General features: G+C 38.6%; 1 protein-coding gene across 32 annotated transcripts in view; it reads left to right on the forward strand.

Annotated features, from left to right (window-relative positions):
* The window catches only part of CLASP2 (cytoplasmic linker associated protein 2), a 154,986-nt gene that overhangs the window by 78,131 nt on the left and 59,760 nt on the right, over positions 1-17,095 (forward strand). For all 32 annotated transcript variants that reach the window (XM_074151128.1, XM_074151133.1, XM_074151134.1 and 29 more), the window contains 8 exons: positions 1,869-1,948; positions 6,609-6,701; positions 7,341-7,486; positions 8,966-9,101; positions 12,359-12,429; positions 14,977-15,036; positions 16,200-16,277; positions 16,814-16,981. In XM_074151128.1, the coding sequence (XP_074007229.1) occupies positions 1,869-1,948; positions 6,609-6,701; positions 7,341-7,486; positions 8,966-9,101; positions 12,359-12,429; positions 14,977-15,036; positions 16,200-16,277; positions 16,814-16,981 (832 nt within the window). The remainder of the gene's footprint in view (positions 1-1,868; positions 1,949-6,608; positions 6,702-7,340; positions 7,487-8,965; positions 9,102-12,358; positions 12,430-14,976; positions 15,037-16,199; positions 16,278-16,813; positions 16,982-17,095) is intronic.

Here is a 17,095-nt window from a genome sequence, read left to right on the forward strand (position 1 = left end):
AGCACCAAGAGCGTGATTTGTCAAGAAGTCCTAGCTTTTACTTTTAGTTTACCACTAAGCCGTAACTGCTTTTTCCTTATGGTTATTATTTGTTCTGTAGTTAGTAAAACACACATCTTCTCTGCCTGATGCCTCCATTTCAGCTGTGCTCCGCAAGTTAGGGAGGAGGTCTGGAGAACAAGTCTTACGAGGAGAGGCTGAGGGAGCTGGGGATGTTCAGCCTGGAGAAAAGGAGGCTGAGGGGAGACCTTCTCGCTCCCTCCAACTCCCTGAAAAGAGGGTGTAGCCGGGGGGGTCGGTCTCTTCTCCCAAGTCCCAGGCCATGGGACAAGAGGAAATGGCCTCAAGTTGCGCCGGGGAGGTTCAGATTGGATATCAGGAACAATTTTGACACTGAAAGGGTTATTACACATTGGAATTGGTTTTTATCAGAGTTAGGTTGATGGTTGGACTAGATCATCTTAAAGGTCCCTTCCAATCTGGACAATTCTGTGACGTTCTGCCATCTGTCCTGTTGCCCTCACTCTGAAAGAGTCGAGACAAGACCTTTGTTCCTGCGTCCTCATTTGCTGTAAGAGATTTTTATGGTTTTTTTTTCTCTCATGTTCTACTGGACTGTCTCCTGCAGTTAACCTGTCTTGTCACATGATCTGCTTAATTCCTTCTGCTTGATCATCAATTGATTATTGATGATACTTAAGGATTCTGCCAAGCTTCACCTTGTACTTGGAATTTCAGGCTTGTAGCAGAGCCTGGAGTTGATGCCCTTGTTCTTTGGTTGGATAGCAAACTTGAGTTTACCTCGAGTTACCAAGGGCTTTCTTGGTAACCCTAGCATTTGAGTGAAATACAAACTATTTTCAAATTATTTTCTTTTTTTTAGTGTTGCCTTAGTTTCTACCCAGGATTTAAATGAAATTTGGCAACCATACGCCAGTGTGAAATGAGCAGGTTACCTCTTAGTATTCTTCCACAATCCTTTTGCTTGGGATATGGGGCATCTTTGCCTGTTATGTGAGAATAGTTCCATCATTGACCTCACACAGAAGTAACTGCCCTACTGCTTGCATGCCTGTCATGGAAGCTTTTGGAGAGAAAATATTTTTGATATGATAGTTTTTTAGTAACGTGTCTGGAAGTTTCTTGGGATCTTCCTCCAGGTGCTACAATCCTGGTGGAACACACACAGGGATGAGTGCTCTGAGGAGGAGGCCACCAATCAGTGGAGTTCAGATTTTGCTCCTGTGCAAATTCTTTCCACTGTGTCTTTGCTTTTTTTGTTGAATTTCTTGGAGCTTTGAGACTGAGAAATGCACCTTGCACTTCTTAGCTCCTCGTGAGAATACTGGGAAGGACAAGGTAAATGAATCATTGAAACAAAATGAAACAAAAATAAAACAATTGCAAACTTTGAGGGCTGACTGCTTGTGACACTTGTGACACTGAGGAATTCCATTTAATGACAAATAACTCTTGCTTTGGTGTAAATAACTTGACGTTCTATGCTTTATTTGGGAACACTCGTATTATCAGGACAAAGATCTGAGAATTGTATGCAAACAGCTACTAGAGGATTGTTACACTAAACATGTTTCCAATTAAACACAAAAATAAAAAATGAAATGGTTAACTTTGTCAAATTGGAAATGGCGAAGAATTGTTTGTTTTTGAAAAAAAAAAAGTTTAACTTTTTTTATTCATGGTGAAATCTGAGTTCAAGGTCTTGCAATTTTGCACATTATGAATGATCAGGATTTTTTGAATTTGTATTAAATGCTTGGGAATAGGTATTGTGAAAGGTGCTTGTGTCAGTTGGAAAACCTTGATGTATATTGCATACTGTTTAACAGTATTTTACATTTATTTAGGTTCTTCTAAAGAAGGAGGGGCTGGCGCTGTGGATGAGGATGATTTTATTAAGGCTTTTACAGATGTTCCTACTGTACAGGTAAGATGCTGTGTATACTCATGTTTGTTTTCAAAGATGTGCTATTTGCAATACTATCTGTTAGCCTACTTTCTTCTGTAATTTTACAGTCTTCTAAGCAAGTGCCATTACTTTCCCTTCTCTCTGAATTTACTTTACTTTTTTCCGGTTAGTTACCAAAAAAACCCCACCTTTTCTTTACTGTCCTAATTATTATCACATTGCGTTCCAGCTAAAATCTGTTACTGCTTTTCTTGATCTTTTCCAAGGAGGTAGTGAAAATAATCATGTGTTTTAATTTTAGTAAGAAAAAGATTTCCATAAGGTTTGGAAAATTTAGGAGTGCAATTTCTAGGGATGATCAAGTAATAATAATACAGGCAAATAATTTGAAAAGCAGTACTTGTATTTTCCAAATATTTTGTAATTGTGTGCATCTGGCATAAATGTCCTCATCTCTGGTAATACTTCAAAAAAAGAAATCTAGTTCTTTATTTGAATACTGATGAACCTGTTGGATTCTGAGTTCTTAGTTGAAAGATCAGATTTTAATTTCTATTTTGTAAATGTGGAATTGCACGTATTTGGTACGTTCGCACAGTTGAGTCATTTAACATGCTTGTGTTTTCCTAGAGCTATTTTGAATAACCTTTACTTGAGCAGCTGAGGTGTGGAAGGCAACCAAAAATTCAGGAAAAAGCCATAGTTCCCAAACACCAGAAGGATTTTGTATAACTCCCTTTTCTTGAGACATAGGTTTGTTCTATTTTTATATCCTAAGGGAATAGTGTAGTTATTTTTTAGATCTCCTTCTGTAGGCAGAAATACTGTCTGCTTTTATGAAGGAACACTCGATCTCCATGATCCCTGTTGCATCAAGGAAATCTTTCTCTTACGCTGTAAGAGTTCTGTGGTTTTTTGCCTCTCCATGCTGTGTTAAGAATTCCTTGGAGGGCAAAAATACGGAGCTCTTCACATTATTTATCCCAGTTCTGTTGAAAAGAGCCGTATTCCCCAGCACAGAAAATGTCGTGCTTTTGTAGTTCAGTACTTTAGTATTTGCAGTCCCAAGCAGAGTTCTGTAATCACTCGAGTTGATTAATCAACATTGTAAGAAAAAAATTGGGCTTTGTTGTTGACAAGCTCCTGTGATTTTTCTGTCTGGCTGCTGGGTGACCTAGGAAGGTAGGTCATTCCTGAACTGCAAGAGGTGAAGGAGAAAGACATGCTTGTCCTAATGAATCTCTCCCACCTGAATTGAGGTGAGGAGGGTGAGAGGGGAGAACTATGTAACTGTCCCCAAAATAACCTATTTGTTTCATGGATGAGAATGTAAGAAAGACCTGCTGACCAGGCCCAAAAAAAAAAAAAAAAAAAAGTTTTTTTCTTAATATCCTTAGGAATAATGACTCCGTGCTGTCCAACTTTATGCTTCTGGTGTGGACAATCTCTGATCTTTAAAAAAAAAAAAAAAAGGCAGATCCCATGTTCTGAGACCATGTTAATTACTAAGGAAGAGAAAAGTTTGTGTACTAGACCCTGTGAAGAAAGAATGTTTATGATGTGTAATTTGCCAAGTTATTCTAAAAGCAAAGGAGACTTGTTAGAAAGGGGAAAACTTGTTTGTACACTATTGGGCCTATTCCTGTGTCTATTTTCATTACATTTGTGGGTTTCAGTAGTGGCTTCATTGAAAGTAAGGAAGGGAACTCTATTATGGAGGAATGGATCCAATTCTGAATCAAGATGAGGTGCATCTGGATTAATCAAGTAAATTGAGGTTGCTTATGGTGTGTGTATGTTTAAATCGCTCCTAAAAGCCTCCAATGGTAGATCTGCCTTTCCAGTAACCTGTTCCAATGACTGCTCATCATGAATTTTTTAGGAATATCATATTGTTTACCCATATCTAGTTTGTAATCCCCATATTGGAAATACTTTCCATCTCTATAGTTATTACTCTTATTTGTGTTAGAGCTTTGAATTTTTCTGTCTTTGATGTTGCAGTTACCTTTAATGATATGTGTGTGTGTTGCCCTCTAATGGATAACAGCAGTTTATGAAGAAGATGGGTGATTTTGAGATATAGTCTGGTGTGTACCAAAAAGAGAAGTACTGTGATGAGAGCATTGTGCTTTCATATTTAAGATTACAACCATAATGTTTCTACAACTCTGTTAATTTGCCTTTGCTTAAATTTGAAGAAAATTCTGTACTCAGGTTATTAGGGGTAACCCCATTTAATAGCTAAAATTTGTTTCAAAACAAATTTAGTTGCTTATCATGTCATTGACTGAACAGAGAGTTTCATCTTGGCCTTCTACACACATAATTAATCAAGGGCAGGGAAAAAAGAAATTATTCAAGTAACACCTTTTTTTCCTCTAAAAATAACATAGGTATGGACAGCCTTAACAATTTGGGATCTTTTAGTGGAATTATGGCTTTAATTTCATGACAAGATGAAATTATGCCATTTATTAAATTCCTCATGACAATGCCAGTTTGAGTAGCAGAAACTGCATGGATCAAATTCTGTTCGTGCCAGGTAACTAAAGAAAAAATTAAGTTCTTTGCCTAGTCATGCAGGTAGGGCAGATGTAAACCCTTGGCAGCTGTTCCTTCTGTGTTTGTCTGTTGCCTGGCGCGTTTTAATCCTGTGGCACTGCCTACAGCACATGGTCTCTGATAACACATAGGCTGACAACAAAAAATGACCTATTTTTCAGGAGCTACTCAATGAGTCAGCTTACAAAAGGTATTTGTACCTTGACCAGAACCTCAGACTAAGTTTCAAGTGTGCACTAAACAGATCATAGAATGGTTAGAGTTGGAAGGGACCTTAAAGATCATCCAGTTCCAACCCCCCTGCCATGGGCAGGGACACCTCCCACCGGTCCAGGTTGCTCAAAGTCCCATCCAGCCTGGTCTTGAACGCTTCCAGGGATGGGGCATCCACAGCTTCTCTGGGCAACCTGTTCCAGTGTCTCACCACCCTCACAGCAAAGAATTTCTTTCCAGTATCTTATCGAAATCTCCCCTCTTTCAATTTAAAATCATTACCCCTTGTCCTATCACTCCACTCTCTGATAGAGTCTCTCCCCATCTCTCCTGTAGGCTCCCTTCAGGTACTGGAAGGCCGTTTTAAGGTCTCCCCGGATCCTTCTCTTCTCCAGGCTGAACAACCCCAGCTCTCTCAGCCTGTCTTCATAGGGGAGGTGCTCCAGCTCTCTGATCGTTTTTGTGGCCCTCCACTGGACCAGGTGGTCCCAGATGCCTTTGTATGGGCAACTTAGTTTTGCCCCTTGTGTTTATGTCAACAATGTTTGATCCAGGAAATTGGAAGTCTTTAGCTGAAAATACGTTTTTGAAAAAAATGGCCAGATCAAGTTTCTGGTTAGTTATTTGCTTCGTATCCTCTTCAACTTGTTCCCAGTCTGGGGGGAAAAAAATCCTCTAAATTTTGCATATGCAGTGGAAGCAGAAGAGCATCCTGCAGCTTATCTCCAGGAGAATAGAAGGGAAGTCAGTTTATTTCTGACTGTAATAATATATCTTTATGACTAGTTCTTGGGTGTTTTTCTTCTTTAGAAATCCACTATTGTATGTGTACAATTATCAATAAATACATTCATTCATGTGTTACCAAATGGTGACTGATGTGTGATTAGATTGGTCAGGCTTCAATTTTGCTGGAGTTACTGTCCAGTGAGAAAAGAACTCCAACTGGAAGCTGCTCACAGAATGATATGGGGTTGGAAGGGACCTCTGGACATCATCTAGTCCAACCCCCCTGCCAAAGCAGGGCCACCCACAGCAGGTTGCACAGGAACATGTCCAGGCGGGTTTGGAATGTCTCCAGAGACAGAGACTCCACCACCTCTCTGGGCAGCCTCTTCCAGGGCTCTGCCACTCTGAAAGTGAAGAAGTTCCTCCTCACGTTTAGGTGGAACTTCCTATGTTCAAGTTTGTGCCTGTTACCTCTTGTCCTGTCCCTGGGCACCACTGAAAAAAGACTGGCCCCATCCTCCTGACACCCACCCTTTAAGTATTTATAATGCTCCTTGCATTTATTTAGTGAATGCATAAGTTAACAGATGATTGGCTTGGAGTAGCAATACATATAGAACCTATTGAGGCTTTAAATTTATTTTTTCAGAAAAAACTTCCATTTTAGTGTTGACTACCAGCCCAGTTAGGTCCTTACAGATCCATGCACTCTTGTAATGTAGGAGAAAGTCACTGCCCCAAAAGACTTGCATCAAGTTAAAATCTGTAGGTTGAGTTTCATTGTAATAGCCATTATGAAAATGAAATTGAATTGCAGTAATATTGCAGCAGATTTCCTAAAACCTCTGCTTGTATTGAATTACTACTATTTTTCAAACCGAGTTTATAAAATTTTGGATAGGATTAGCTCATCACAAGGGTGAAAGGTGAAATCGTGAGCAAATTGTTGATTCTTCAGCTTTTCTCCTAATCAATGTTCACTACTCGGAGATATCCTCAAAGATTTGCCTTAAAATGCCACCTCTTACACAGTTGTCTGGAACTTTTGGGGCCAGATTTTCAGAATTATAATTATATTTTTCAGTCTCCGCAAGCTGTTTTCCTTCATCAGGTTTCCTAGGATATTAACTATATAAATTTTCTGTTTTTTTTTTTTTTTTTAATTCTTCAGATCTATTCTAGTCGAGAACTTGAAGAAACGTTGAATAAAATCAGGGAAATTCTCTCAGATGACAAACATGATTGGGATCAACGAACTAATGCGGTAAACTTTTTATCTGCTTTCAGTTTTGGGTGGGTGTATTTCATAAAGCACAGGCAACTAGGTATTCTAAAATGTTTATTCCTCAAAGTAATTACGCTCCAGATAATCAAAAACATTTTCATTTTGCTTTTTAAACCTTGAGTTTCTGTGTACCAAAAGAAGTTTGAGCGAGTATTTTAAAAAGGCCAAAATACATTTCTGCTGACGTTTTAAGTGGAAGCTTTTCTAAAAGCCCTCGTGTATGTTTCAGAAGGCATTTATACAAAATTTCACATTCTGCAGGTAAACTGCTAGCATTAGGACTCTTATTTGCAGCTATAAGTTTCACTTGCCGGATTAAAATTTGTGTTTATGTAGCATTTGTATTTTTTATCAGGTTTATGGCATCTTGGCCTTTGGAAACATGTATGTGAACAGAATTATGTATTTGTATATTTGTAGACTGGGATCTGAGACTTTTTAGCTCTAGAATTTAAGTAACAAATTTTTTTTAGTTTTTTTAAATTACTGCCATACATTTAGAAATTATTCTTGGCTTTAAAGATATACCTATGTAAACTTTTGCCATTGAGATGTTACTTTTATCTTTTGAAATGCGTATTGTTAGTGTCCTAAACTAAATGCCTTAAATTTTTTTAGCTGAAGAAGGTTCGATCGTTGCTTGTTGCTGGAGCCGCACAGTATGATGGATTTTTCCAGCATTTACGGTTGTTGGATGGTGCTTTCAAGCTGTCGGCCAAGGATCTCAGATCCCAGGTGGTCAGAGAAGCATGCATTACTGTAGCGTAAGTATAATTTAAGTGGCTTTGTGTAAACTGCTAGATTTTAGTATGAACTTGTCTTAAAGATGCTTTATCAGTGTTGCAGGCAAGATTATCTTGTTGGACTGCTGTACTCTATGACTGATAAAGAGTCAAGTCAGCATCTGAAGCTGTAGAGAAAAAGATACAGTTAAAGGAATCTGTTCTTTTAGGGGACACAGGTAGTTGATAACCCTGTAACAGATTGTATGTGAAGAACAAGTTCCCATCGTTACTCTGAATGCTTAGTGCAAGTTAATACAAACTGCTGTAAGTATTACTGTAATACTGGGGGCTAGTCTTAGGAGCATTAGGCTTGGGTGATTGGCACAGGACTTTACTGTGGCTGCTTGTAATACCAAAGTGAACATTGTACCTTTTGGTGAGGTAATATCTTTAATGTCCATGATAATTTTGGAAGCTGTGGCTAAACAGAATTATGATCTTCACCATTATCATCCTGGGGACTCTTGTTAAATTCAAGGGCCAGGGGTGGGGAAAGCCTTAGTTAGATACCAAACCAGTCTTTCCCACTTCCATGTTTTCCACGGCTTTTTTTGTTTTTTCTTCTCAGCAAAAGGCATTAATGTAACCACTGATTTTCAGTGGTCATCTGGAACAGATACACCCCAGAATTCACCCTTGATATTCTGGTCTCCTGGTTGAATGAACCATGGGGACCTGTTGGAACATAGAACTGTCTTTGCCAGGGAAATGGAGGCTTTGAGAAAATAACGCTAACCTTTCTAAACATGAAGTCAGTAGTAATGTTAAAGTACTGTGTAAATTTCTTCATCCAGGCCTGAAAGCCTGGAGTTTTTCTTGATCTCTGAAACGTAAATCTATTTAACATGTCATTTGCTGCTGACAGCAAATTCTTTTTATTTAGCCTCTCTGCGTGGAAGAAGCATTTGTTGTCACTGTTGGACAGTTAAACTACTGCATGTTGTATGTGTTTGTGTATTTGTGAAAACTGAAACCATGACTTTTAACAAACAAGGGAGTAAAATTTTTTCATTGACTAATTATGATAAATTCAGTAGTTTTGCCTACGTTCAAAAGGAAAAAAACCCCAAACAATAATTTCCATAAGATCTTACATTTATATACTCTCAAAGTATGGTTGGACTAGATGATCTTAAAGGTCCCTTCCAACCTAAACAATTCTATGACTCTAAAGTGTGTTAAAAAGCAGAAATACTAAGATATTTTATGTGGACATGAGAAATTTTGCCTTTGAAATTGTGGTATTTGTTTTTCATTACAAAATTAAGTTATTAAGTGTTCAGCCTTTTAATTGTGGTACCACAAATCCTGCATTTCTAATGAGGCAAGGAAATAATGAAATTAAGAAATTCTGTTGTTCAGAAAGAGAAATCTTTAAAATGCACAGTGAACTTTGATATTTTTAAGACTAAGCAATTGATTTTTCTTAGCAAGTTTTATTTTCTTTTTCCTAAACAGCCATCTTTCAACTGTTCTGGGAAACAAGTTTGATCATGGCGCTGAAGCTATTGTGCCTACTCTTTTCAATCTGGTTCCCAACAGCGCCAAAGTGATGGCAACTTCTGGGTGTGCAGCCATTAGATTCATTATTCGGGTAGGTGTTGCTCTCTCACTTTACTTGCTAGGAATATTCAGGTGGTGACTCTTAGCAGAGGTAATAACAATGCTGAAATACAGGATTATAAATTATTCTGTAATGGAGAAGTGATTTTTCTCACAGATGGATGAATAATATTTATCATTGAAACCAGTTGGCAGTACTAATACAGCGAAGATGAAGGAATAGGTATGAAAAGTCATTTTTAATGAATTTTTTTTGGTAATGTTTTAATTACAAAAAGGCAAGCGTATTCCAAAGGGCAAGTGCTTTTAACTGCCTTTTTGGAAAAGAGGAAGTTAAGCTAGTAGCTAAGAATCTAGAAAGAATTATTATTTTTTTAAAAAACAGCAAATCTATTTCTTTTAACAAAAAGAATACTTATTAAAAAAAAATTGGAACCACAGAGTTAATTGATAAAATGTTGAAAAAGCTGGATCTATATGGATCAGTTCAGAAATGATAAGTTATTGGAAGAAAAGCCCAATAGAGATTTTAATCGTCTGGTTTAAGAACTTTTTAAGCTGAGTCCTTAAAGCCATAGCATATGGAAGAGGACAATACTGTATACTAGCTGGTTTTTATATTCTATTCATTAAGCATCTGCTGCTGACTGGTGTCTGGTGTCTGAGGCAAGATACTTAGCTAGATTTTTGGGACTTGTACTGGTATTTTTGCGATTCAGATAAAAATGGGAGGGTTCCTGTAGTTTCTACATCAAAAGCTGCAGCATTCTTAATGCTGGGCGCTTTCTACTATTCACTGTGATCTCATCTGTGGTTTTAATTTTGTAAGTCGTTGGAAACCTAAGTAGTTTCATCACACCTTTTATTGCCATCCTCAGTATATTTTGGAATCTGTACTTACTCTGTCTACCCAGGCCTCTGAGAACGTGCTCTGAGGCTTCTGCGTTACTTCTGCATCAGCACGTGGGCTAAGATCCATTGGCATTTTTTCCCCAGACTCTTAACAGTGTACTGTGGCATGGCTAATGGTACAGAGTGGAGAGTGGAGGAAGGAATACACCTTACACAGGTTGATTAAAGTTGTAAGAGAAGAATACCATTTGCAGTAGCATTAGATGAGTTTGAGATGAGATTAGATGAGTAGTTTTAACATGTTAAAAATTAACCCTGTTTTGCTGTTTACAGGAGACAAACCAAGCACCAGAATAGCAGCATGAAATTTCACCAGTTACATTAAATTGGCTTTATTGGCTCAGTTCAGTTGGAGACAAGCCTCCACATGGGCTATAGCTGCCCTGATTTTGGCTGAACTTCTATTACTCTCATCTCTAATTTAACATACTAGATTGGAGAAATAGAAGCAAGGAAATCCTATCTATAGTGTTCGAATACCCAATCAATAAATGGCTTATGCATGGTGTTCTGACAGAAAATTCAGGTTTCAGTGGAAAAAGAAAAAAAATAAATATCAAACGAAGTGCAGCCCCGTCCTCCTTTGGACTTACATCCTTTAGACAAAATGAGAGTTGGTCAGGGAGCGTGTGATCAGTTGAGTATTTAGAGCCCCAGCCATTGCAGCTTTTGGAGTTAGCATTTTGCTCAAAAACTCCTACCAGAATCCACTGACGCCCAGTTCAGATCCTGGTCCTTTAGTATCTGATTGCTGTGAGACTGAGTCTGTGTAAAAAGAAGGTGGCTGTTCTATACCTAGATTGTGAAGAGCTCCATCTCATCTTTCTGCCTTTATTGCATTTCATATTTCTTCTCCAGATAGCTCTCATATTGTTGTCTGATTTCTCCTTCTTGACTCTTAGTAAATCAGGAAACCTATTAAAGAAAAAGGGGCGGGGGCCGGGGGGAAGGGGATGTGGGGTGTGTGTTGGATGAGATGTTGTGGTGGCAGAAAATCTTTTCCAGAGGGGGGGTGGGATTGAGGTTGGGCAATTGAGCTGGAAGGTGGGTTGGGAGGAAGCGTGTATCATTACGGCTTCAAAGGGATAACAGATGAAATGTGCAGTCTTAAAGCTGAATGAAAGCAAGCCTGAGGCTTTGATTCCTTTGCAAAAAACCACTTTCTAGAAATTACGATAATAGCTCCAAAGACTTGGAACGTACAGGTTTCTTCATCTGTAAAAACGTTTTATTCTTTCCCCTGATACTGCTTATTGTTCCCTTTCTGACAGTCATGTGCCACTTTTCAATTTGAAAACCATGCAAAACACAAACAAAACCCCTGTGACCCTGTTTAAAAGTATATCAGTACAAACAAATGCAACTTCGAAGGCTCTCCCAGATTTTTGGATTAATTCCTTCCTAATTCTGAAGTTGGCAGTGCTCTGAGAGTTGATAATTCTCTCTCTGCTTTTTCGGTGATTGGGGTGTTTATATTCTGCAACAATAACCTGAGGAGGCAGTATGATATCTGAGATACTAAGATTTGTTCAGTACTGTACTTTCTAAGCGTTTTTTTTACTAGGCTACACAGTTTCACACTGTACCGGGGACTGGTTTAGAAGGTATGTGTTTAATCAAGAAAGGAATAGAGAAATGAACTGAAAATGGATTTGTTGAACCATGTTACTCCTACTTGGAATTAAAACGTTAATACTTTGTCTACAATTAGTTAAGATAAGCTGAAGTAAGGCTGATTTAATTCTGAATTTAAGTATTGCATTCGGATTTAATGTAGTTTATCTTATCCACTTTAAATGGTAGTTCCAGGGTTTTCTTTTCCTATGAGGTTGTTAGGTTTTTCCATGTACTAGCTTATATTACATGACATGCTTTGATTATTTTATTGACATATTTTGCATTAAAAGAAGTTTAGTCTTTTAGGGATCGATCAATACAATTAATGCTACAAAGAATGCCCGTAGTTTCAGATTGCTTTGCTTTTTTTTCTACATAACTCTGATTTTTAAGACTGCTATGTCTGTTGCTTTTTTTTCTGTGGTAAAATTAAAATACCATCAGCTTACAACTCCATTGACGCCTTTACATATGACTTGTGACAGCTAAATGTGGCATATCTTGATGTGATTGTTGATGGGCACTGGAGGTGGTTTTTTGCCTGACATTTTGGGGATAAAATAGGTGTAATCAATTGACTTACGAGTAGCAGTTGCTTATTTAATACTATTCTGCATTTAGTTTCAGTAAGCATTTTAAATTATTGCAATTTTTATTATGTTGCTAATTATGTTTGATTTCATTAGTACAGTACAAATTCAGGAATGTGTTTGTCATTAACTGCTTTGTTTTGTTTTGGTTTTTTTTTCCCCTCTTCAGCATACCCATGTGCCACGACTCATACCTTTAATAACAAGCAACTGTACCTCAAAATCAGTTGCAGTTAGAAGGTGAGTACGTTATAAATAGTGAATTATTAAAGCTGTTGCTTCTTTAAATATGGTGATCATATGTTGAAAATAGGTTTGAGGATTTATGGCCATTAACTCTGAATGCGCAGAACTCTGTTATCCAGAACTAGAGAAATGACTTTCAGCAAAGTTACATTGGATGACGTTGAGGAATGGTGCTTTCTGCCGTATTGGGGGACATGCATGGTATCCTTCTGCAGAATTTATTCTAATTTCAAATGGTCCTAACACTTCTTAGGAAAAACTGCCTTCTGATTTAAAATCAGAAGGCTAAAAAAAAAAAAAAAAAAAAAAAAGCTGTGGTTGAATATGGGTTGCTCAGTCTAATGAGAATAAACAGCACAGGGTTTGAGAGGCGTTGGAAGAGCATGAAACCAATATGTGTGTCTTTGTGAAGAACCAGCCTGAGCCTATTAGTGTTACTGGCCAGACTTGTCAGGCCTAGTGAGCTGGGCTCTTGTTGAAGCACTGCAGTGTCCTGCATGCAGCGTGTCTACATCTTGCTCTCCTGGTGCCAGGAGAACTTCATAACTTCTGTGTAACGCAGTTTGAATGCATGGAGCAAAGCTGTCTGATGCTGTGCCCAAAATAATAAACCAACCACGCTGGGGAATGTGGGATTGAACCTCCCACAATTCAACCCTCCCTCTTGAGCCACCCCAGTTCAAGAAGGACAGGGAACTGCTGGAGAGGGTACAGCAGAGGGCTATGAAGATGATGAGGGGCCTGGAGCATCTCTCTTAGGAGGAAAGGCTGAGGGACTTGGGGCTTTTTAGCCTGGAGAAGAGAAGGCTGAGGGGGGATCTGATCAATGCCTATAAATACTTAAAGGGTGGGTGTCAGGAGGATGGGGCCAGTCTTTTTTCAGTGGTGTCCAGTGATAGGACAAGAGGGAACGGGCACAAACTTGAACATAAGAAGTTTCATCTAAACATGAGGAGGAACTTCTTTCCTTTGAGGGTGGTAGAGCCCTGGAATAGGCTGCCCAGAGAGAGGTGGTGGAGTCTCCTTCTCTGGAGACATTCAAACCCCACCTGGACACATTCCTGTGCAACCTGCTCTGGGTGGCCCTGCTTTGGCAGGGGGGTTGGACTAGATGATCTCCAGAGGTGCCTTCCAACCCAGTTTCATTCCGTGATTGAGACAGTGGTTGCTACCTTAGATGGGATGTGGTGGATCAATGTGTTGTCATGTTTAACAACTGAGGTACATCTTCAGCATGTTCCTTTTTCCAAGAACATGATACCTGAACACTTGGATTGGCTCTTGACAAAATTAATTGGTTTCTGACAGTGTCATTTTCTGCACAGAATCTCACAAAAACACTTACCACTGTTTCTGGACCCACGCTAGCCCTGAAAATGATAGAGCTATGTGTATGCAAGAAACAGCTTGAGCATCTAAACTATTTGCTCTGAATCTACGCTGGTTTTGCTTCCATAGCAAGTATTAACTCAGATTATACTGACCTGTCATAACTTCTGGTTTGACTGCAAAACAATTCACAGGGCTTCCTTCAGTGCTTCTGATTACCACAGCTTTGCTGAGGAACGTTAGACTGTGGGTGGCTTTGGTACTGCAGTTCACAGTTCAGAGAGCATAAATGAAGGTGGCCAAAATAGTATTGTTTCTATACTGACTTCATTCCTTTGGAAACACAAAGGAAAACTAGATTGGTTATAATAGTGAAAAGCCTTTCAGGGTTTCTTGCCGTGTCTTGTGAGTGTCCAAAGGATTTGGGTAGAATAAAAATGAGATCTTTCCCTCCAGAAGACGTCAAAGATGCAACACAACCAAAAAAAGTAATAGTTCCAGACAGCAGAGTCCACTACCTTTTTGAGGACTTGTTATCTACACCTTCCTAATCCGTGTGGCTTTGAGTTGTTCACCAGGATCTAGCTTCAGACATATTTTGAAGTATGCCTTTTGCTAATGGCTGTCTGCTAAATTGTGAAGAATTCTGAATTAATAATGAATGAGGTTCCATAACTTTGCTGTACGGTGCCAGCAGATTTTTAGGAGAGCTTTCGATACACAGAGCCTCATAATAATGGTCTCATATTTTCCTTTGTGTTACATACTCAGTAATGACAGATGAAAGGATGGGGATAGTGTCTGGGACAGAAGCACACCGCCACAGAAACATTATGTTGTGACTTTATAGCTGAATTTTTAAAGTATTGATTTTTTTTTTTTTAACTATTAAAATTTTTGCAAAATTTTTAAACTTTGATTTTTGTCTGTTACTTTGGGGCTAATGAAACTGACATAGCAAATGTGTAGTAACATGACATTAATTGAACCACGTCTGTTTTTTTGAAGTTTAGGATTAGTTATCCTGTGTGTTTGCTTTCTATGCAGAATATTTTAACTCTGCAATAAGGCGACCAATGCCCTTATTTGACAGATAAATGTACTTTTATGTATATGTTTCCTTCAGGGGGAAAGAATAAAGTTACTGTTTATTCTGCAAGCACATTAGAGAAATGAGTATTAATTATAACTTTTTTTGTTCTGTCTTTGTAGGCGCTCCTTTGAATTTTTAGACCTGTTGTTACAAGAGTGGCAAACACATTCGTTGGAAAGGTATGAGCCAGTATACTTTTTCCCAAGAGTAAACTGCTAATGAATTTTCAGACGGAAAGCTTTTCATTGAATCCTTTAATTGGATTATGTTGTTCAGCGTGGGCCAAGCTTTCTAGCATAGACCACAGTTCTAGCACAGCAGGTCGTGGCCTGTTCGAGTGCCAGGGAGAAGGAGAGCTGTGTGCTTCAGCCTAGACTTCATATTGCCTCCTCTCCTTACCCTCTGCCTCTTCTCCTATACTGCATGTGAGCAATACATACCGTGATTTCTCAGAGTCTCACTTATATCATGTATCCTGTGCAGCAAAGATGCAGAGGTAAGCATCTTTCTTTTCTCCCAAAAGGAGGAAATTTGTGTGTTCACTGTAAGAGAGGGCAAATGGGATTAGCCTGGATGCCTTTTTCTGGTAATGATTAAGAACACACTGTAGCTTCTCTGGGTAGATAGCAAGACAGTACATGCATTAGCTCTGCAGAATGTATATTGTAAGCACAGAGTGAAGGGCCTACAGAGCCTCCAGAGAAGGCTCTGAAGAGCTCATTCAACTCCCTAGTCACCTTTCAACCCCTCAAGGTACTCCTGAGAAAGGGAGCAATGGGGAGATGGTGATTTATGTCAGAGTGTGTATGTGTATTTTAAAACAAGACAAACAAAAGAATCCCCCCCAAAAAAACCCAAACCCCCAACTATGTCTTGAATTAAAATAATCACATTTTTTGGTTGTTCTGATGGGTACGTTGCTGTCATTTGAGCATGTATTGAGGTTGAGAACTCGTACACCAAAAGCTTTCAGAGCTGAATTTGCAGGAAAGCAAACTTAGCAATCTTAACTTTTTTTCGTAGGGGAAATGGTTTTTCCATTTCAGGAAAGTAGGTGTCTTAAAAAAAGGTATTTTAAAATAACTTTTTAAGTGTGATAGCTGGATGTATGTCTGCAAAGTAGATCATAATTCTTATAGATTGAATAAGGAAGCTTACCTAAACCTTTACAGAAGGTGCAATTATGTCATCAGTGTGCTAAGCTTTTGTTTACATCATATCTTGGAAAGAGCTACTATCTCAGTGACATTTTACTTAAAGAAATGTTAATTGAAGTGTAAAACTTCCTGCTTAAAGTAGAATTTGGAGTAGCAAAATAGCATGAAGAATTTCTGTCTTCTAGGCATGCAGCTGTCTTGGTTGAAACAATCAAGAAGGGCATTCATGATGCTGATGCAGAAGCAAGAGTGGAGGCAAGAAAGTGAGTTTTGACTACATTTTGCTCTAAAAAAATGGTATGTTTTTTCATGTGCAGCTAACTGTGGCTGAAGAGGAGAGGACACAAATTAGGTTGGAAATAGATGTTTGTGTTTTTGAGGTCCTGAATTAATACCTAGTTTCTTTTGCAAAAGGCACTCTGAAAGTTGTGGCAGTGAATACTGTCATGCAGCGTACTAAAACAGGAGTCATAAAGGTTGATATTGCTGCATAATTCTTTTTTACCTCCAGCACTTTGACTAGTGGGTAGTTCAGAAAACTGGAGTTTCTCTTGCTTCCCCACAGAACTGGTAAGTACATGTGAGAATTTCAGAGGATAGACTAAGTTATTTTGAAAAGATTAATTCAGTGTAGCTGACTTCTTTTTTGATTTGATGAGCAGTATTGTATGCTTTACATGTTTTCAGTCTGGGTTCCTTTCTCTCCCATTCCTGGTTCATTCCGTAATCTTTACTTCCTGGCTCCGCAATTGGAAGAAAATACAGAGCAATTACATGTGATTATTCTTTTATTTTGCAGGGCTTATCTGGGTCTTAGAAATCACTTTCCTAGTGAAGCTGAGACTCTGTACAATTCTCTCGAGCCACCCTATCAAAGAAGCCTCCAGACCTACTTGAAGAATTCTGGCAGTATAGCATCTCTCCCTCAGTCAGACAGGTCATCCTCCAGCTCACAGGAAAGTCTCAAGTAAGGGTCACTTAACTGTTTCTGAGCCTATAAACAAAGAAAAATTGTTTCTCAAAAGCAAATGAGCCAGACTTGTGTGGTGTACAAAAAAGCTACAGTTGTATTTTGTCACTT

Source organism: Numenius arquata, chromosome 7 (assembly GCF_964106895.1).
Source record: "Numenius arquata chromosome 7, bNumArq3.hap1.1, whole genome shotgun sequence".
NCBI lineage: Eukaryota > Metazoa > Chordata > Aves > Charadriiformes > Scolopacidae > Numenius > Numenius arquata.